The following is a 21,929-nucleotide window of genomic DNA, read 5'->3' as shown; positions in this document are numbered from 1 at the left end:
AATGCATCATGTGACTTCCTGGGACTGTCAAGCAATTTCTCACCATCAGATTATCGCACAATGGCAATGAAAACAAGCTTGGGATGTTTGGTTCTCTGATGTAGGTTCACCTAATGCACTGTTTTATCCAGCTACAGTTTCTAGCTCATTGGCTACAAATAGTACTCATCACTTCTTCCAACTTTGGCAAGAGCCTAAGATTTGGGCAGAGGGAGAGGGAAATTCTTAATTTTCCATTCTTTTTTTTCTTTTTCCCTTTTTGCCAGATACACTCATTTACTTATTGAGATTACCTATCCATTGAACAGCATACATTGATCTCTGTTCTCTACCTACAACATAAAATGTTGGTTTTGAGGACTTAATATTTGGTTTAATTCAGGTCTTTGTTTTACCTCCTCATAACCAGAAGCAATTCTTGGAAGAACTCAGTGTAAGCTTCATGATGTTTATCAAATATTTCTCAATCTATAACTCTAGCCTGTAATATATTCTGAAGATTATTCATCCAAGTGTTTTCTACTTCCACCCAATGTTTTAGCTTTTTGCACAAGAACAAGGTTAGCGACAGTTGTATTAGTTACATGACAGAAAAGCATATCAAGTAAAATGATTGAAATAATTATTTCAAATATTTTTTTTACATGACTCTGTGCTATATTAAAACTATGGGGGAGAGAATAAGAGTTCCTTTCTAGTATGGAAGCTTTCTTAATGTTATAACATTGTAAAAACCTAGAATTATACTCAGAAAAAAAAAAAAAATCTTTCTCCTTTTGCTATCAAAATTTTCTTTCAATTTTAGAGATAATTTCTGAATTGCAATTTAAATTTGGCTTTTAATTTAGTTGTTAAAAAGCAATCAGTACATATTTCAAATAAAGGAATAATTTGTTGGTGTTTTCATTAAAATAAACTGCAATGCTGCAAATCTTACATTAAAATATAGATGCACACTAGTAATTAAAAAATAATAATCAAATAAAAAGCACAGCAGAACACTTCAATTACTGATAGCAATCATAGTATAATCTTGTCCTACCAAGTGTGTCTCCAGGTACAGTTTAAGGCTGTCTGTCTCTGCTTTAGGAGGAGTCCAATTCTCTGTTGTTTCCATGGCTTCATTTAACCAGTGAATGAATTCATCCAGCTTGCTTACAAACCCCTTACCAGATAAGAAAAAAGAAAGAACAAGAGAAGCATATTCGTTAGTAAAATGGCAATCTGAAAATGTATGCTCTATTTTCTTTTTTATGCTGAGAGAGTATTGTACAGTAAACATTTGCCTTTTGCAAGCATACAAGGAAAAAAAAACAATTAGCAAGTAGCCTTCTAATAAATGAGGAGCAGAACAGTGTTTTGGGGGGATAATCTAAGGTGACATTTTGGGACAGGACAATGTAAAATCCATACGACTGCGATGAAATGGAAAAAACAGCAAGGTTTTAGAAGATATGAGGGGGGTATATGTAAAGCTGCATATAGATTACAATGACCATTGAGCTGAAGACCTTGCACTGGGGAGACTGGGTGTAGCATGAGCACTTTTCTTTGAAAAAAGCACCAAACAGAGCTGCATTAAGAAGATATACATTGTTAGACTGAGGGAAGAAACTACTTGGCAGAACTTGGGTCTTGTGATTCCTGTTTTGAGACTCTGAGAGATGAAATCAAACAGTAGGTGAGGCAGAATATATAGCATTTAATATAAATATCACTGATTGCATATGAGCCACACAGATGGTGCTCCTGAGAAGACAGGAGCTCCTGCTTCTCAGGAGCACCATTTATTGCAAGATTAGTACCAATTATATTGTCTGATTAAAAATAGTGCCCCTGAATTTACATGATTGGATGATACTATAGGCACATACTGAGTAGAGATAATTTTACTGAAGTCTTATTCACTGCAAAGCAAGACAGTAAATGGAATAAACTGACCGTGATGTTTATAGGCAGCCTAAAAATTAACTCTGAAGAGGAATGTCCATCTATTACAAGCACCCTAAGACTGGATTAAGTTAGGTGTAATGCTGGTTATATTATTGGCTATTGACTGAGTTCTAGAGTCTGGTGTGAATTTTAATTTCCAGTTGGTCAACAACTCAGTATACACAGTATCTCACTGTTATCACTTTATTTATGGAATGATTTCTGGTAATTATTAGTCCATTCAGATAGCTAAAATGAAGCTAAGAATAAAACTTTAAAAGATCCTGAGTCACTCCGGACCCCAAATCCCCTTCTCCAAAGTGGCACATGAAATTGGAATTCAAACTGAGATAGAAACAGGAGTTTGGGCTTTGGGGGCGCAGCTGTGCTACATAAAGAAGTGCACTGGTTATAAAACAGGTCAAACAGAGCCAACATCCTTTAAAACTCACAGTAGTGTAGTCATATTGGCCCAACACTGTGCCAAGAAGCAGTGTCTGCTAGTCAACTCCTGTCTTAAGGATCAAGTGGCAGTCCTCTGGCAGGATGCTCCAGTGCATACTGTAGACATGTCAGCACTCACCGGGCACTCTGAAGGCCTTGTTTTAATTATTATTATTATATCTTTGATAGTCACTGTGAGCAGCCAGAATGAGAATGAGTCTATTGCCACTTCTGTCCATGGAACCCACCATATCCCAAAGCACTATAAGGAAAACAACTTGTTCAACAGTTTTCACTGTAGGCTGTTTATCAGGATGTTCTACAATGGGGGAAGGAAGACAGGGGACACAACCCTGCAGACATGGTGACTGAGATCATGGGTGTCTACTCTGGGGCAAGCAATGAAGGTGGCTGCATCTCCTCTCCCACTACAGGTCATGGCACAAGAACCACATTCCCCATGTCAGGCTGTGTGACAGAGTGGGGAATGGGTAAGGGACATGTTCCATTGACTCCTTACACAGCATTGCTTGCTTTTTTCTAGCTTGTAGCAGAGCGTTAAGAGATGCCAAACTGGCAGAGGAGTGGGAGAAGTGAGCTGACAGGGAGAGGAGCAGGAGGAGTAAAGTCCTTCTAGTCCCTCCAATAAATCTCTGCCTGCATTTTAGCAATGTGCTGTCCTTGAGAGACAAGGTGATATGGTAAGCACATGAAAAAAAATGAAGAAAGGCTCTCTTGTACACGCATCTTGTATTTTACAAAGACAGACACGTATAACATCTGCCCGCAGTACATGATGTCTGTATGCCTTCAAAAGGGGGCTCAGAAACATTGCAGGCTTGCACAAGTACTAAATGCAGCTATCGGCAACGGGGTTACTTCTGCCTTCTCACAAAACCAGTCGTGTTTCAGAGCATATTTTACACCCATGTTTGGAAACACTCGAGCATCAGCAACCTGGGCCCTTTTGCCCGCGCTGGGCAGGCCTCTGGCCGCAACCGAGCCACAGGGCCCGGGACAGGCCAGGGCCCCCAGCAGGCCGCGGTGCCGTGCAGGGAAGGCACACAGGGCACTGTAAGAAATGCAGGCACGGCCTCACAGGGAACCACGGTGAAGGGAGCCCTCCGGTCCGCCATGGCGGCCGGGCACAAGCCTCCCGCCGGCCGGGGAGACAGGAGGGCAGCCCTGCTCCCCCTCTGTCGCGGGGAATTTTCTCCTGCCCGGCAGCGCCGCTCGCAACACTCCTGCTATTTTTATAGTATTTTCTTTATCACGGATATAACATTTTATTGAAAACGTTCGGAAGAACACATCTGCAGAGACTGAAAATATTGGAGGGGAAGGAGGAGAAGGCCGGGCCGCGCAGGGCCGCCGGCTGACGGAGCGCCGCCCGCCCGCCGTGCCTGGCCCCGCAGCGCCACCTGCCGGCACGGGCCGGCACGGACCGGCTGCTGCCCCTGAGGGGCGTCCCGGCCCCGGCCTCGGCCCGGCTGCGGGTGGCCCCGGCCCCCGCAGTGCCCTCCCGGGAGACCGAGCAGCCCTTTGCGGCAGAACCGCGGGCGGCGTGCTTTAAGCCCAGTGGATTCCGACAGATCAAACCATGCTCCGATTAGTTTTGGTTATTTTCGTTTGCTTGCTTTTTGGTGGTGGTGGTTTTCTTTTCATAGCAGTGCCTATGATTCCAGGTTATTTTTATAGCCCGATGCCACCTCTATCATCCGACCACCAGCCTCATGACTCATCCCTGCCTGGAAGGCAGCTCAGGACTACAAATTAAAACCTGGGCAAATATAATCAACTGCAGCAGCTTTGGAGAGATGCGCGACCCTACAGTTTGCTCGTTCTGCTGAACTCTCCCTTCTCCCCTTTGACTTCTGTCGTCCAGGGATGGCTATCTGCAGGCTCTGAGATCCAGCCCAGCCCTCACCATCAGCCTGTATCTGACACAAACGATTCTGCCTCCCCCGACTCAGCTGTCAGTTCAGCCAGCCAAAGGCAGGAGGCCACGCGCTGCCTGGCACCCAGAGAAGGAGCACCTGCCGTACCGATGGGCCAAGTAGCCCTGTCAGATATACAAAGCCATGTCTCTGCTCTCCTCAAGTCTCATGAACAGAAAGGGGAGGCCAAAACATAACTTAACCCCTACAGAAGGGCCACTGCCCCTCCACAGATCGAACAACTGGTGTCCTTTATGGCCTGGTTAGTTGGAATGGAGAATAATCAACAATGCCCACGTACACAGTGACTCAAATTACATGACATAGTTGCTTTTCTCATCATTTAGGACACTTCCTGGAATATACATGTTTTCAACAAAAGATATAGATCAAATGAGTCTTAAAAAGTAATAGGGAGAAAACAGTCTTGCAATAGAGAGAATCTACTGTGAGACTCTGACAGAGCATAAAACTACGCTTTAAAAATAGGCTACAGCATTACTTTTATCAAAACAAAGGATAAGACCTAATATGCTAATCCTGAATCCAAATCGAGTACTCAGTGAAAGAAACTTATAGGATGACAAATTATAACAAATACAGAATATTTTTCAGTTTCCTTCATTTTATACAGATGCACAAGAAACCACTTCACATCCCTTCCTAGACGCTTCTTACCTTCCTGATTTTTCTGTTTGAGCTTATATATACATATTTTCCTTCAACAGTCTTTAGGTGTGGAAGAGTTTCAATCAGTATAAACTTCAGTATAGTTTTGCTGGTTTATACAAATTAAGTGTCTGATCTAGACACTGTCATGCTTATAATGAAAATACTGTAAAATCTACCCAACTGATGCCTTGGTAAATGAAAATTAAACTTGTATTTTCCATCACAACTTCTTGGAAGTCAAAAACCCATAGTCATCCACACTGAAGCTAGAAATTAGTGTACAAGAATTCCTCAGGGAGAAAAAAGGGGAACAGAACAGAAAAACGGAGCACCAGTATAATCCAGTCTTTGCCTCTTGACCAGCTGGTTCAGTTTTGCAAAAGTAATAGTTTTGTACTGTGCTAGCAAGCTAGATGTTATTAAAAAAACTCAAGCCCCTACATGACACAGCATAATGCTATTCTTATTCTGTGCTGTTTAGTACAGAAAAAAAAATGTTGCGCACTGGATGATTTGTAGCAACTTCTGTAGTAAAGTTTGCAAATAACGATAAAGCTTTTCCTATTCCCCATGCAGAAAATTTTAAAACATCCACCATTAAATCATTCAGCTTTTCATTTTGTTTTATGACAATTTTACAGATTTTCCTAGGGAGAGGAAAAAGTTCTAATCACACATCCCTGAACAAAGCTAGAGCAAAAATGGCTTAATTTGAAATTTGGCATGTACGAAGTTATTTTTTGTGGTCTAATTCTATTTGCTCTGGATGGATAAGAATGAAAAAGAAAGACAATTGTAAGAACTGAGAGAAAAACAGCTATAACTCAGTGTCTCTGCTTTGGTGCTGGCAGTCTTATAAAATGAAAATATACTTAATTCATTTGTTCTATAAAATTAAAGGATTAATTAACCAAAGATTTTTATTTTTTTTAATGGTGGGATTTAACTAGAGATCCTGAGACTTCCTCATTAATGACCAAAACTCTCACATTTTTTGAGCTGTAAGACATGAGAATTTGCTTGTTGAGTCACACAAAATGGTAGGGATGGATCAGGACAGAGGCCAAAGGCATGCATGTATGTCAGGCCAAGGAGGGGGGCACCTGGAATGGTGCCTTCCACCCTGGTTCTGTTAGATGTAAGGGCCTACCAAAGACAGACATCCCCCAGGTGCTACACAGGGCTCCCTACAGCCTGTATAGTTGGTCAGAGGATCTTGGGTTAGGCTGAGTGGTTGTGTTGGGCATGTGGGAGAGCAGCTGTGGTGGTCTGCTGCCAGCACAAGAAACCCTGGAGCAGGGCAGCGAGGCCTCCAGAGGTGATCAGATGAACAAGTCTCACAGGCAACTCATTACACTTACGAGGACTGTGCAGTCTATCTATCCCAAATGTGTGTCAGAAAAATTAAATACTTCAAATGATCACAGAAATTGGTCATCTTTGGCATTGTAAGTGTTTGTGCCTGACTCCATTTCATTTGCTTGTTTTCCCAGACCCTGTCTGCACATTCCTCCTTGCTCACAACTGTTCAGCACACCTCCCTGCTCACTACCCGCACCCTGCTGCTGACTCTCTGGGCACAGCCCAGGAGTTCCTCGCGCCTGCGTCTCCAGCTTCCACAGTCCCCTGCTCCACTTTCCCACTGAGCTTCAGATGCTCACCCCACCTCTGGCCAAAGACCAGAAACAAACTGGCAACAGACTTTCCTCTTCGTAGCTTGTGGAAGCAGAGCTGAGGCTGAGGCTCATCACCATCGCATGAGTCAAAGGAGTGTTGGTACCACCAGGCCTAGCCACAGTTTCCCTGGAGTTGTTGGCACAGCTGATGCCCGTATCGGAAAAAAGACTAAATAAAGCCCAGGAGAAATGTTACCGGCTGTCAGCAAAATAACAAGTAGTTGATCAACTTCAAAACTTTCGAGAACAACTGTAAAACTAGTGCTAACATGAGTGCTTATGAAACTGTAGAAAGTCTCCAGTCCCTGATGACATCCCTGCTTATTTTCTTAGCTTGTCAGGGGTGTTACTCAGACATATTCTCCTTGGATTGCATTTTTCTGACCAGAACACAACTAAGACCTCCCAGGAAAGCTTTTACTGTCACAGTCATGGAAAAAAAAAAAAAAAAGGCATGACTATCAAGTGAGTCACTTAAAATTATGCACAAAATGCCTCAGAGAACATTGCTTCTTGCACTAGAACTTTAAAGTTTCCTAGCTTCATTTCAGTGGTCAAATTTTACTTTTACATTACAATCTCTCTTTTTTTTTTTTTTGTCAGATAGGAAAGTAAACAGTTCTGGTGTTCAATAATTTTAGCACTTCAAATGATCTCATTTAGACTTTGAAGTTCAGCTTTCATTAATTGAATGGAATGGGAAAGGAGGAAGTTTCCATCTTAGCTGCAGCTATCACTTTACAAATCCAGCTTTTTATTAGACCGCATTTAGAATGGAAACAAACTAATGCCCAGTTCTGTAATTTTGAGCTCTAGTCTAAGAGACAATACATTTATGATTACAAAAAAAAAAGAGAGAATGTGAAAACATGGAATTTTTACACTACTGAGAAATGCAACCTTTTTTTTTTTTTCACTAAAACCAGCAGTATCTTAGATGCTTTCTGTACATTTTGATACAAGATTTCTTTACATGCATGTAATATGCATGGGTATATGCACTAAAGGAAGCTAGCATTAACACTGTCTAAATTATGATATAAAATTTGGAGAATGCAACTCTTAACACCATTATGAAAAGCTGTATGTATACCCTCTTCCTATGCCAAATTTTGCTTTTGCTTTTTATAGATAAAATTCCCCAGATGTATAGTGCCTCTGTGTGGCACAGGTAGGAACATTAATTCAACACTTTTTGGCTTGTAATTTTAAGCTGTGGAGTGCTAACAGTGTTCAGTTTATTAGGCTAGCATTTTTATTTAACACTCATGCTGGCTTATTGTACTAAGGCATACTTAAGGCACTTTTGGTCATTGCATTTTTGAAAGTAGAAAACCCTTCTAATGAGTTGAACTAAGATTAAAAATGGAATAAAATACAAGCGTCAAACCATTAAACACAAACATACTAAACTCATCTGTTATGGTAGTTAAGAGTGACTGTGGAATGTCTACTGTGTTCCACAAACCTCAGTACGGAAGCGCCAGGCAACAGTGCTTGTTAAATCACTACCCCAGATCTTTTTTTCTCTCCACCTTCCCTTTTATTACACAAAGGGAGTTCTCTTCTTAAAAGAATTGGTTATGAGGCTGTGCGCTTAAAAATGAATGTCCAATTTTGTTGCAAGCAGACAGTGTTGTAAAGTTTGTTCCCAATTTACAAAAAGACTGAGCTCACGGAGGGGTCTGTGTACAAGGATGGGCTGGCTTTAAGGGTTCTTCTATCACAGAATGCATTAAGAAAACCCTTTGTCTGACCACAAAAGGACTTGCATATTAGTCTCAGGAGGAACTCATTCCTGCCCATGGACTTTATTTTCAAAAGGATAAAAGTGCACTTTCTTCATAGGCAAAGGTAAGTCAAAGAAATCCAGGTACTCAAGAGGATGAGGCTGCAACAAACTGCTACGGCCAATTTAATTGGAGTTAGACCCAGAGGCAACAATAAAACCATTAGCAGTACAGATGTTAGGGATCCCCAAGGAACTAAGATGCCACAGTGGAAAATATTGTGTGATATTGTCAAGATTCTGTGGCAAAGACCTTGCAAAATATAGAACTGACCAAATTCATCAGGAGGATGGTAATACTTAATATGCATTTCAGGATACATTCATTCACAAACAGCTTAGAAATAGAACTTAGCAGCTTTTGACTTAGAAGTTCCACACTTACTCAATAACCCCAGACTATGAGAATATGTCACTCTAAACAGGAAAAGATAAATATTAAAGACTTTTCAGAGCAGATATTCATGTAAAGACATATCATAGTCTTCTACTAGATACTGTTTAGTTAAGAATTTTTAAAGACCAACTATTACACTATAAAAATCTTTCAAAAGTGCCACCTTTAGGTTTTGTGCCCAACTACCACATACAGAATTAGAAATGAGTATTGAATGTATTTTCTCTAATGGACAACTGTCTTATTGGCTATGATTTATGCAGTTACAGAATGAAAAACTGTCACACAGGATGTTCACTGCCTCATGACTTTTCCTCATTTTAGAGTTTCCATTATGCATCCTGATGCTGGAAAACAATAAGGATTAATATGTAAAAATACAGGAGTTATATCAAGCACGGCCAGTCAGACATAGCTCAACTTTTCAGGGAGATGTCACCAGAGAGTTGAGAGTCCTTCTAGACTTGAGTAAGAGTGAAAAAGCACAGTTCTTACAAGCCTAGGAAAACACTGGAAATTAACTCAGTTCTAGCTTGGTCCCTAAAAGTCACTGGTAGAATACTCTTGACCCTAATTTTTGCAGACCTTACGGTCTACTACTAAATCTGCAGATTTTACTAGCAATCCTGAGTTATTTTTCCATACTGCAGTCTGACTAGAGCAGGAATGGCAGAAAAGATTTTTAAGAAGTTCTCAGTTCCCTAAAACTTTCTAAGGTGAGAGAGTCACAACCAAAAAGGGTTTAAAAAGCAGGATACAGACGGACATGCAAAATGTTACTTTTCAGTCCATTTAAAATAACTGCATTTGAAGACAGGGAACCTGATTCTGCACTAAAAATGTCACTGCCCCCACGGGATTGTTGTGTGGTAGCAGAAATGAAGTCGAAGAGCAGGTTATGCTAATCTGAATATTAAGAACTGTTCCTAAACATATCTCTGTAGATTACTTAAACCTTTCCATAGTACCACAAAATGTTTTTCTTTCCTCACCCTATGCCTTGTCTTACCTTTGCTCAAGGTGAAGATCTACTTTAATTTTAAAAGAACCACCACAAGGTCTCCAATGCTATTTCAAACTTTTGAAATAAGGTCTAAAAATGGACATTTAGACTATCGACAGATCGACTCTGGGGCAGAGCTAAAGATAGACACAGGAAGAGCAAGCCAAACTCTTCCCAAGCCCTGTTCCTGAGAGGTATATTCTTAGACAGCAGACAAGCTTCCAGCACCACTGATAACACTTCCCCCAGCCTTTTGAAGGATCAGTGAACACCTACAACCATAGAAGCAAAATCTGGGGGCTGGAAGGACACTGCTGGGCAGCAGAGCTCCATGCAGCCTTGAGGCCAAGTCAACTATACAGACAAATGCCACGTCGCAGCATAGAAAAGGCCAACATCCTCGTGACTTTGCAAGTGCTTGAGAGTAGAGAGGAGTAGTGAAGGGAAGGGAGGGGAATGGGAAAACTCTCCGATTCATCCATCATTTAAAGAATCATCTGGTATGAACTTAACAGCAATATGGATTGGTTGTAAACCTCCAGAGATGCCATCTGCTCTGAAAGCAATAACGCCAGGCATACAAAATGGCTGCTGATCCTTTCTCACACTCATGTGACCGTGCTTTGTAACCGAGACATCATGTTAACAGCCACAAAGCCAGATAAGGTTTTAGGCTTCGTGCATTCATTCAGGTGAGGAGAGAGTTCATGCTGCAAAAATAGGGGAGGCCAGTGCTACATCTCCAAAGTGGTATGAGACTCAAAGCAATCCTGGGAATCAAGCAAATAAGTACATTAGCATATCTTTCTTTGTGTAGAAAATTTTTACATATGTCTACACATTTTAGATGACAGAAAAATTCTTTTGCTTATCTGCCTCCTAAGTTATCATGCAGAACAACTCAGAACCGGGTTCTTTGCAGGGCAATACCGCAAACCTTTCGAGCTCCATGGGAGGCCCAGGCCGGAGCACAGCTGCAAGGCAGCTCTGCTGGAAGGCAGCCTGAGCCAGCCCCCTGCTGGAGGCAGCGTGGAACGCCTGAAGAACTTCATTTTGCCAGCTACCTAAATCACCATCTCAAAATGATGAAAATAATATGGGAAAAAATATAAATAAAAATAATAATAAAAATAATAAAAAAACACTTTTATTCACATAAGTTTTAGCACTTCTGGATTTCGCAGACACAGATATAGTAGTTAAAGAGGTAAATACTCCTCCACTGTTCCAATCAGTACTGCCCTGTCAGAAAACCTCCTCAGTGTAAATCTGTACCTGCAAGTTTCTACCACTCATCTCATTCAGCATCCCTGGTCTGTGCTCCGCTGAAATTCTGAGGCAGAGTGGGAAAAGGTTCCCAAGGAAACAATCTGAAACAATGGAGTGAACAATATAAGCAGCAGAGTTAAAGGATACCTGATACCCTGATATGAAAGTTAGAGGATACCAGGATAAAAGGATACCAGGATACCCTGAGAATGAGACAGGACCAGGCAATAAGGAAATGGGGCATGAACAGAGAAAAAAATAAAGGAATAAGAAATACAGGCAAAGGGCAAAGTAGTTCCTTTAATTTCATTACCATTAAAAAAAAAAAAAAAAGTGATTTTTTGGGGACTATTGGGAATAAAACTGGCACGCAAAAGCTCTTAAAGGCAGAACAGTCAGCAAATGTGATACTGTGAGTGAGCCCTGAGCAACATACAAACTTCTGAATGACCATCCAAATGGTCTGGTCAGTGCTAGCAGCATAGAACATTGCTTCTGAAAATACGTTCATTCACAAATAGCAATGCCTGATATTGGTCACATCTCCCAGTAGCTCTCACTACTCTTAAAATAACTTTTTCTGAGTCATTTCTTCTTTACATAAATTCCAAGAGGCCAGCTAGGGAATAAAGATAGGTGCCCCAAACATGTTCCAGTACAGGGTAAGTTTAAGTTTCTCTTACATGTCACAGCATCAAATATCTTAAACTAAGGCATTTTTAGATTATACCCTTATGTGACCCTAAGTCAAAGACTTGCCATATCTAGAGATCATCCAAGAGAAGTGAACATTTTTAGGTCATCAACTGTTGTCTCTCTAAGCTGGTAAATCCGGGGACAAGTTATGACCACAGAGTCTCCACACATTTGTAGCCAAAGACATCCCAAGGGAAGGACAGAAGCAGCAAATATGCCTGAGACAAGAAGGATAGTGCAAGCTACTCCCAAATGGAGGAGGTCAGACCTGCAGCAGTGGCTGGAAGGAGGGTCTAGATTCTGGAAGGACCCTGGGCACAGTACAGGAGAGGGGAGAGCAGCTTGGCTAGAGGAGAACTGGTAAAAATACCAGGCACCAAAATGAGTTGGTATGTTCTGTGTACAGGGTAGGGACACATTGCTGTGATATATTCACATGGTCCCAATTTCCTATTTCTGTCTACTGTGAGCAACTCTAAACTATAATAGAAAATTCAGAAGTTGGTTCAGGATCTGTTATTCCTAAATACAAATGTATTTATTCAATAGATGAACCTATAACCAAATTTCCTGATCACAACTGTCCCTATTCTTTCAGTATGAAATATCTGTTGTGTAGCAACCTTGATTCAAACTCTGTGGTTAGTGTGAGTCTATAATCAGCATCTTCATTTTCAGTGAAGCTAGTCATCTGACTCGCTTTTTCTAAAAATGCTGCCAATATAACCATTGATGTTGAAGCAACTTATGGTGATGTAAGGGTACTTGGAAGTACTGCATTGCCTCTTCATATAATTATTTTAACTGTTGTGTTGGCAACATACCTTATTTTCAGATTGTTTTACAGCTACCGTATGTATTGATTATGCGCTGAATTGCATCCAAAAGATGAACTAATATTCATTTGCAATTTTTCCATATAATGGCCTCTGTAGTATATTAGACTCCAGCTTTATTCTGCTCAGAAAAATAGGCAGTTATGGACAAGCATCATTCCTTGGTTTGCATGCCCCGAGTACTGGGGCGTCACATGGTGACCTGGGGGAGGAACGTCCCTGTGCAGCTGCCAGCTCTGCCGGTGGCCAGCTGCCCCCCCCTTGAACAGGCACTGGCAGCACCAGAGGACACTCAATCACATCTCCCACCTCCCTCAGCTGGTCCTAACGTTTCCTTACTCTTTGATCTCATAGTTGCTGGAAACAAACCTCGCTTCCCCAGCATTTAATTCCCATAAAGCTGCGTACGATATACATGCGCCATGGCTGCTCCTGTAGCCTGAACAGAGTGGGCCCATGGCATGATCTCAAAGTTTTTAATGTTGTCTCGGCACTTGCAAGAAGTTTACCTTTTCCCAAAGAACAAATCACATTAAAAGAATTACATTAGGCAAATTGTGGACCTTCACCCAAAGGTACAAAATCAATTTAAAAGGATTTGCAGTGCCTTTGAAATAAAAGCTAAATTCATTATTTTTTACATAACATTTCCAGTAAGTTAGCCAGTAAGTGATGGATAAAGGAAGAAAGCCACTGTATTCTTGGCCTGATGGTCACAAAGTAGGCTTAGACATTGCTTATTTATATAGTGTTAGTATAGTTCTCTAAATAATAATAAAAATGGCAGCTATATTTGCACAGTGAGACATTTCTTATTTGCAGAGGACGGAGTATATTTTTGAAATGTATTTCACAAAATCTGTAGAAGTGCAGGTTATATGTTTTAGAAGTTTAATGACAGGCATATTCATGCTATTGCTTTTTAAAATCAGAACAATATTTTAATATTTAATTTCTTTGGAATAAAATGCATAGCAAGAAAATAGTTGGAGCCTACACTAAAGAAAAAGATCTTCATAAGGAGTTATACTCATAAGGTCAAAGTTATAATTTACAATTATTTAAGCTCTGAATTTCTAACGACTCTGACTATGAAGTTACACAAGTCTCATTCATTTGAGAAACAAAAGAAAAAATCTGTAAAATAGGTGCAGTAACAAGTTTTGGCCTCAAGAGGGTGATATATCACCATTTCTAAAAGTTTTCCAATTTGAAGGAAAAAAAAAACACTCCTTTTTACTAAAATAGAACGTATGCTGTTTGCTTCTGGGTAACTGCTGAATATATTGACCTCTGCTAAATCCTTGACATGAATTAAGATATAATGGCCATGATTTCCCATCAAAATCAAAAAGTTTATTTCAGCATCTCCTATTGAATAAGGCTAATTGGTGCAAAGAGGTTGTCTGTCACCTCACAAGAGATATTTAAATTCTTTGACCCATGACCTTGTTTTGCAGTAAGATTTCTGTGTTTAAAAACTAAAAGAGGGAAAGTAGCGATTGCCACTATTCTCCAAATATGACAAGAGCAAGAAGAGATTAAGATTTGTCACCTTTTTTTTTTTACTGTATTATTATTCCTCCAATTCCCCAATTTAGCTTCCTGTTATGCGCTCAGTTTTTGTTCACCTACAGTCTCCAAAGAAATCCTGTCACTATTACTTCCTCCACTAATTGCCTTTTTTTTTTTTCCTCCTAATTCATCTACCTTCCCTTTCAAATAGTTTCTTTTTTCCAGTGGTTGTTTGTGGGCAGTCCTTTACACCCTCTATAAACCATAATTCAGAGTTACTTTTATTTTTCACCAAAATTTGGAAATGTTTACAGAACAAAATTTAAAAGATTCTCTGTGGGAAAAGTGAGAGATTTGCACTGCAGTGCACGGATGAGGTTGACCTTAGTTTGTACTTATCTGAGCTAGTTTTATGCCAGCTACTATAGTTCAGTTGCTGCTCATGGTGCCGCAGTATTTACATTTTAAATGACCCTATGTGTCTTTAGTGTTGTACAGCTCAGTAAGGAAACACTTATGTAGTCAGATGCTGCCAACAGGAGAGAAAATAAATATTATGTTTTTGTGACCTTAATGTCTACACTATCTACTACTAAAAATCCATTTGCTCGTTGGTTCTCCCTTGTTTAACCTGCACTGTAGAGTTTCCAAACATCGTCCAAGGTAAACCAGAAGCAAACCTAGCCCCCATTCTGGTAACCTTATTTGACCTACTTGAAATCAGGGTTCAAAATACGTCTCTACTAGCAACAAGAGAATATTCAGATAAGATGCCAGTTTGATTTGCCAAGGATAGCTCAGCTGTTTGTAAGGATTATCATCTGTACTCCAAAGCCTAAAGCAAGGATGAAATAAAAAACAACTTTTTTTGCCTCTCTCATTGCTTTCAAGATGACCTTCAAAAACCTGTGTAAGCCTACAGACAGTCTGAAATAAGCCTCTGAAAGACAATTTCCTGTCTGTATTTGCCACGTGTTCACTCTGATGCCTAATGATGACAACTATGATTTAAGAGTCATCATGCTTTAATGTTTCACTCCTGATCCTAACATACTGGAAAGGATGGAGGAATGAAAACCAGTTGCTGTCGAAACACATAAGGATAAACAAGAAGAAAAGGATATGAACATATTTTGAAGAGTTATGCAATAATCTTACATAAGTGGACTTGATCTTTCCTCTCAGGTTAATCCTTTTTAGACCCTTGAACATTTCTTCTGCTCTGACTCATCTCCAGCATGTACAAATTTTAAGGCAATGATGCATTAACAACAGTAGATAGACTGGAATCTAATTTAGTTGGAAGTTAGTAGCAATGTATTATTTAAATAATTAAATATTTAGACCAGACCATGGCGACTTCCGTATACTGTATCTTTGTGGAATATCCTGTACTTCCTCACAGAGGATACATAAAACATCAGTGTGCAAGAGCCTAAGTATATTATGTAACAGAGCAGATAGACTTTAAACCATTGGGAAAGGCACCTCTATGGAACTATAAAGTGATGAAGAGTCTTTCTCACCCCTCTGTATACACTGTATTTAAGGGAATATTAGAAAATGCAAATTTCAGTTCAACAGTTTTCTTTTTAGTAATGATTGCACTTCAAGGAGTACTAAAATCAATGCAATGACTAATTAACAGGGTTGCTCAGAAGCTATCTCAAACTCAAAAAAAAAAAAAAAGCCCTCTGTCCAGTACCTGCTCCCTGTAAAACAGCATTTATAGAGCATTCAGTGCTGAACAACACAAGAGGATTCCTCTTAAACCACCATACATACCCAAAAGTAATTTCCCAATACCAATTTGATTCTTGTCTGCGTTTGGAAAGATTGTGCCATCATTTGAAGCTTGAACCTATGTTAATGGTTCCTGAATGCCTTCCTCTGCCTCTGAGAGAGGACTGTAAGCACTGAATAATCCCAGACAATAATGAATGTCTCTGCACTGATAGAAAGGAGTTGATCTTAAGGTCATCTTAGAGTCAATACCAATTAGATCTTCAAGACATTTCTGTGTCCCTTTTAAATCTAGAGTCTCTAGAGGCTTTCCAGGGAGGTCAGCCTCACCCACTGCTCACCTTCCAGCTTGTCCTTTGCTACAGAGAGAGCAGAAAGTCCACCTCATGCAGTCTCAGCGTTCTCCCTCTCCATCAGCCCAACTGTGGGCTGGGCTGCATCAAAAGAGCTCTGATCAGCAGGTCAAGGGAGGGGATTGTCTCCCTCTACTCTGCCCTCATGAGGCCACGCCTGGAGTACTGTGTCCAGGTTTGGGGCATCCAGCACAAGAAGGATGTGGACCTGTTAGAGTGAGTCCAGAGGAGGGCTACGAAGACGATCAGAGGGCTGGAGCACCTCTCCTATGAAGAAAGGCTGAGAGAGCTGGGGATATTCAGCCTGGAGAAGAGAAGGCTCCAGGGAGACCTCATTGCAGCCTTTCAGTGCTAAAAGGGGTCTTATAAAAAAGATGGAGAATGACTCTTTACTTGGGCAGATAATGATAGGACAAGGGGGAATGGTCTTAAACTAAAAGAGGATAGATTTAGATTAGACATTTGGAGGAAATTCTTCACTCAGAGGGTGGTGAGGCACTGGAACAGGTTGCCCAGAGAAGCTGTGGAAGCCCCATCCCTCGAGGTGTTCAAGGCCAGGCTGGATGGGGCCTTGGCCAACCTGATCTCATGGGTGGCATCCCTGCCTGTGGCAGGGGGCTTGGAGTTAGATGATCTTTAAGCTTCCAACCTGAGCCATTGTATGATTCTATGTTTCTATGATCTTCAGCTCTGCAGCACACTTTCCTCTTAGCAGAGATCCAGAGGGTAAGAAATAATCCTTGACCTATTTCTAGAAAGTTTCTGGTTCACAAATAAACTATGTGGATGGCTCTGGTGCAGGCTTGTGGCTATGATAGAGATGATTAAGACATGACTCAGAGTTGTGAAACAATGGTCACTTAAAGCTAATCTATAAAAATGCATAGAAGAGGAGGGCTCACAGAATCATGTACACAAAAACAGCTGTTCCTTGTTTCATCTAAGCTCTCATCCCTGAGCTGAGATGTGGTGTCCAACTGTGTACAGAACAAGAAAGAATGGGGAGGCCTTTTGGAGCAAAAAGTTTCACATCAGATGTGAGCCAACAGTTGATGTGGACATATCACTTACAGTCAGTTCTAAATACCAGTAAAGACATATCCTTAAATCACTGGTACTAAAATTATTTGTGAGCAGATTTTTTCTAGTTCTATCTTCTTTTTTTTTTCTTCGAATTATTTGGCATGACTTGCTAAATTATGTAAAAAATCCCTGATCTAAAACTGCTCACTGCCAAATTATTCTGAGGTCTTTACACTGGGAATTCAAACAGTTTAGAACAAGCATATGCTTCACAATAGACGTGTTTCATTAAGGAAGCATAATTCCTGCAGTTGGTTTTAGATGTACAGTTACAAATTCAGAATTTGCACAGCTTGCAAAGAAGTTGCTGTTTTCACAAAGATTCCTGGTGACAAACTCGCTCAGACTATTTGTTTTAAAGCAAGTGCCAAAGAAAAGTGAATATACTTGGAGGAGCTGCTTAAGATTCAAGCAAAGTGTTAGGAACCAAATGTTTTGGAGAAATAGAGGGTTCACTGTATTTCAGTATCATTTGTCTGAGTAAAAGTGAGAGCCCCATATGCATTACAGCTTAATAATAGTTTAAGCAGCTTGAAAACCGAGGGATGTGCTTTCAAAGCAGGGGAGTATCATTGGACTCAAAGCAGCAAAACACAGTTCTTGACTCTCATTGCAGAGCATGGTATGACATCCTCAGTTATGCTGCACAAAGCAGCAAGGCTGCTGAGAAAACTGCGGAGTTGCCAAGGTATTTCTGGATCTGATACCAATTTTATTTTTTTGTTTTGCTTGTAAATTGTTCATCAACAAAGAGCAGTATGTCAACATAAATGGTATAAAACGGTATAGTAAGTTTTAGAGATGAGAAAATTTTGACAATTGCTTTATCTATTAGGAAAAAATATGCATTCCATTAATTCTAAAGGGCTCAGCATTAAAGCACCAGTGTGTAATTTATTGAAAGAAAGAGGGCTGAAGAGAGCACTGAAGTCAACATAAGTGTTGACTTGAAAAATCCTTTATCTGGTAATCTGAAAGAAACAAGTCCTGCCCAATTATCTTTGCTTTTTCCACCTGTTCTGCCATTACTGGTTTCTATTAGGTTTTTCCTGTATTACCAAGCCCCATCAACATTATCAGTTCCCATTGTTTTTTCCGTCACCTTAGCCCCACAGCCCAAACTTCATTTGTCCTCTGTGCATGCTCATTACTCTAAAGATGAAAATCATCTTCCAAATTCAGTTCTCCAAATATTTTCCACCCAACTGTCTCTCCGCTGTCCAAATGCACTCCCAGCTCTAACTCCACAACGTGATTTGTTTTACCAAGCCTATCAAACATTTGCATAAACCAACAGCTTAGCCATCTTTTGTGACTACCCTCTGAAAATGCAAATCTTTCCCACCCAAATACACAAGCTATTTGTTACATGAACAAGATCAGCTCTGATATTACACTCTTCTTTGCAGACTGCAAAACTCACTGATCCTTAGTTCGTCCTAGACAGGAAAATCAATCCCATTTCTCCAGTAACTTGCAGAAAGGGACTTTAATCTCTGCTCCACTGAGACATCTTGGGTTTGGAGGGGATAAATGGTTGCACGAGGGTGACGGTGCCCTGATTGGGCCCTGGAAGGCAGCAAAGTTTTTATCTGACTTTTCGATGCAGGATCCCTGGGGTATTATTTAACCCACACCAGAAAAACATGTCAAGCAGCTGGGTAACCAGTGCCAAGGCTGGCTGGGCACCCCTGACAAAATACAGAGCCACCAGAGTTGAGGGCAAATTCATGAAATGTGCTGAGCTGAAAAGATGGGATTGATAGATATCAAATTGCCACTTTCAGGAGAAATTCATCTGTTCATCTGCCTCTTACAGAAAAGGAGCCTGCAATAAAACAAGCAGCAAGTCTGTAAATGAGGAAAATTTGGCAATTTGCTCCATACAATAAGCCTTGAGGCCTGAAAAGCAAACGTATCTTCATTTAAATGCACTATCTTGCAAATAGTTACCTTTCCGCCCTTTATAATAATGTTCTCAAAAATCAAATAGAATGGGACTATCAGTGACCACAGATTACAGGACAAGGATGTCAGTACAGTCATTCTAGTATTGCTTTCTAGAGGAGGAGATAAAGCTGGCTGAATGAGTTTTTTTTATTGCTGTTATTAATTTATTGGTGAGATGATTTAAAATCCATTATCATTGGATCAGCCCAAGACCACCTTCTCCTTCCAATTTTTCAGTTGGCACATAAAAATGAAAAAAAATCAATTATTAGTATGATTTTAAGGAAAACTTAGATTTCTTACAGAAATTAAACCTTAAAACCTTCTGAAACTGATACTACGGAGTCCTAATTTTAAGTGTGAAAAGTGGCAACTGGGCATCATGGAATCAAAGAACGGCTGAGGCTGGCAGGGACCTCTGGAGGCTACCTGGTCCAGCCCCCTGCTCAGGCAGGGCCACCCAGAGCAGGGCACACAGGGCCACGTCTGGGTGCCTTTTGGAAATCTCCAAGGAGGAGACTCCACAGCCTCTCTGGGCAGCCTGTGCCAGTGCTCTGACACCCACACAATAACAAAGTGCTTCCTGGTGTTCAGACAGGATCTCATGTTCCAGTTTGTGCCATTGTCTCTCATGTCCTGGCACTGGGCACCACCAAAAAGAGCCTGGGTCCCTCTTCTTTGCACCCTCCCTTCAGGTATTTGTACACATTGATGAGACCCTCCCTGAACCTCCTCTTCTCCAGGCTGAACTGTCCCATCTTCTTACTGCAAAGAACTCTATTGATTTTATCTGGAAGAATGATGTTGTTGTATCTTTTCCCTTTCCAGTTAGCACATCAGGAACTATAGACCTGAATCTGCATTCTACAATCCATTTGGGGCAGCTACTAAAAGCTCATTTATGTTCTTTTTCATAGTAGAACTATACTTTAACAATAAAAAGAACAATCAGAATTTTGCATCACTCATTCTCACATTTATCTCTAAAAAGTAATTTCTGAAATGCACACAGAACTGCCACAGAAATTACAATGTACCACAGAATGGAGATACCCAGTGTTAAATAAATAAGAAGCATATACTAAAGAATTAGCTCCAGTGGAAGACAAGATATGGCAAGAATAGGTAGTATTTAACACAAAGCAAGACAGTGTTCCTTCCAATTCAACTGCAAATTGGCCAGTCAAGTAGGATTCTGTCTGGGGCTAGACAGAAAGGTTAACAGTATGCCAGTACTTGTGCAAGGGCATCTGCATAATTTGGAAGTATGAAAAAACACAGTTTATCAATTTCCTCACATGACTATGCTCCATATAACTGAGACAATAAGTCTTCCAATAAATACTTTAGCATACGTTCAACAAATTGCTTACCATCAAGATATTTCCGGATTTATATGAATTCAAAATTATTCCCGTTGAAGCTTCCTTGTTCACTCTATTACCTAGCTAAAATATGACTCTCAGTGATTTTCAGGCTGGCAGTTGTTTCTAAGCTGTTGTTCTCCCAAAAGGAAAGGTTGAGTTATTTTAGTTTTGTTTTACAACCTCAATAAATAAAATATATTAGGCTAGACATTTGTAACAATGTAACTGAATTGCAAATATGCATGTTTCTTCTCTCCTTAATTAAGTTCTCATTTCAGACCTGACTTCTTTAGCACAAAACCACCACTAACAAAAGAACTGAATTATTGCTAAGACGCGTATTCATGCAATTAGGAAATTCCTTTTTGGGGCTGGAGGACTTGTTACATAACAGAATTAATGTAAATGCCAAATGATGATAATTAAAAAGCAATGGCACACTTTTCCTGTTCTGCGTAGGGAATTATGAAACAGGAGATCTGCCAAAACAAAGGACTCAGCTGTGACACAGGTATGGTATTTTTATGGAAGATTTTGTTTACAGTACTTCATAGAATCACATAAGGGAGGAATTTTCTATTTTTCTATTAATTATGTCAAATTAAACTTGTTCAGTAAGGCACCACTGTATTACTAAAGCAGGAATTACCTCAGTAAGAGTTCTTGTATTCAAAAAATGATTCTTTACTAGTCCTATAAGCAGAAGACATAATTGCTAGAAACAATGAAAAAACTCAGGTAAATAAGCAGCTTTGGAAAACCTTGTATTTCTTTAAAATATTTTTTTTTTTTTTTGCAAAACATGTCAAAACTTTTCTCTTGATAATTTTTATTCACAGCTCAGGAGGTACATTTTCAAGCCATTTACTGTAACTAAAACAGACCTTTCTGCATGAAATAAATATGAAACTTTCTTGTATGCTGCTTTTAAGCATGTGGATTACTGAGCTCTCTCTTTTCCTAACAGTGCTCTTTGCACCTGGCCTTCTTTACATTTACTGTCCTCCTTCTACTCTGAGCCCCATCCTACAACATACTTCGTAAGATTATTTTCAAACTCCAGAATCATTGTTTCTCAAACAGGAGAACACATTTCTCTGGGGCACAGGAATTTTAGAAAAAGCAGGGTCAGCGGTAGCAAAGTTCACCAAGAACAAGAGAGGCAGCTGTAATTACCGTCTGGAAGGGCTGACTCTGTCCAGAGAGCAGCTGACTACCTATAATCACTGCCAGGAGCCCAACGCACCCTCCAGAGGAGGTGAGGAGA

At 40.2% G+C, this 21,929-nt stretch overlaps 1 protein-coding gene across 1 annotated transcript in view; it reads right to left on the bottom strand.

The window, feature by feature from the left end:
* The window catches only part of AKAP6 (A-kinase anchoring protein 6), a 234,126-nt gene that overhangs the window by 154,999 nt on the left and 57,198 nt on the right, over positions 1-21,929 (bottom strand). Inside the window, 1 exon segment of the mRNA XM_040558408.1 lies at positions 1,043-1,165. Within this exon segment, the coding sequence (XP_040414342.1) occupies positions 1,043-1,165 (123 nt within the window).

This window comes from Cygnus olor, chromosome 5 (assembly GCF_009769625.2).
Source record: "Cygnus olor isolate bCygOlo1 chromosome 5, bCygOlo1.pri.v2, whole genome shotgun sequence".
NCBI lineage: Eukaryota > Metazoa > Chordata > Aves > Anseriformes > Anatidae > Cygnus > Cygnus olor.
The sequence above is the reverse complement of the archived record's forward strand: the minus strand, read 5'-3'. Positions and strand labels throughout refer to the sequence as shown.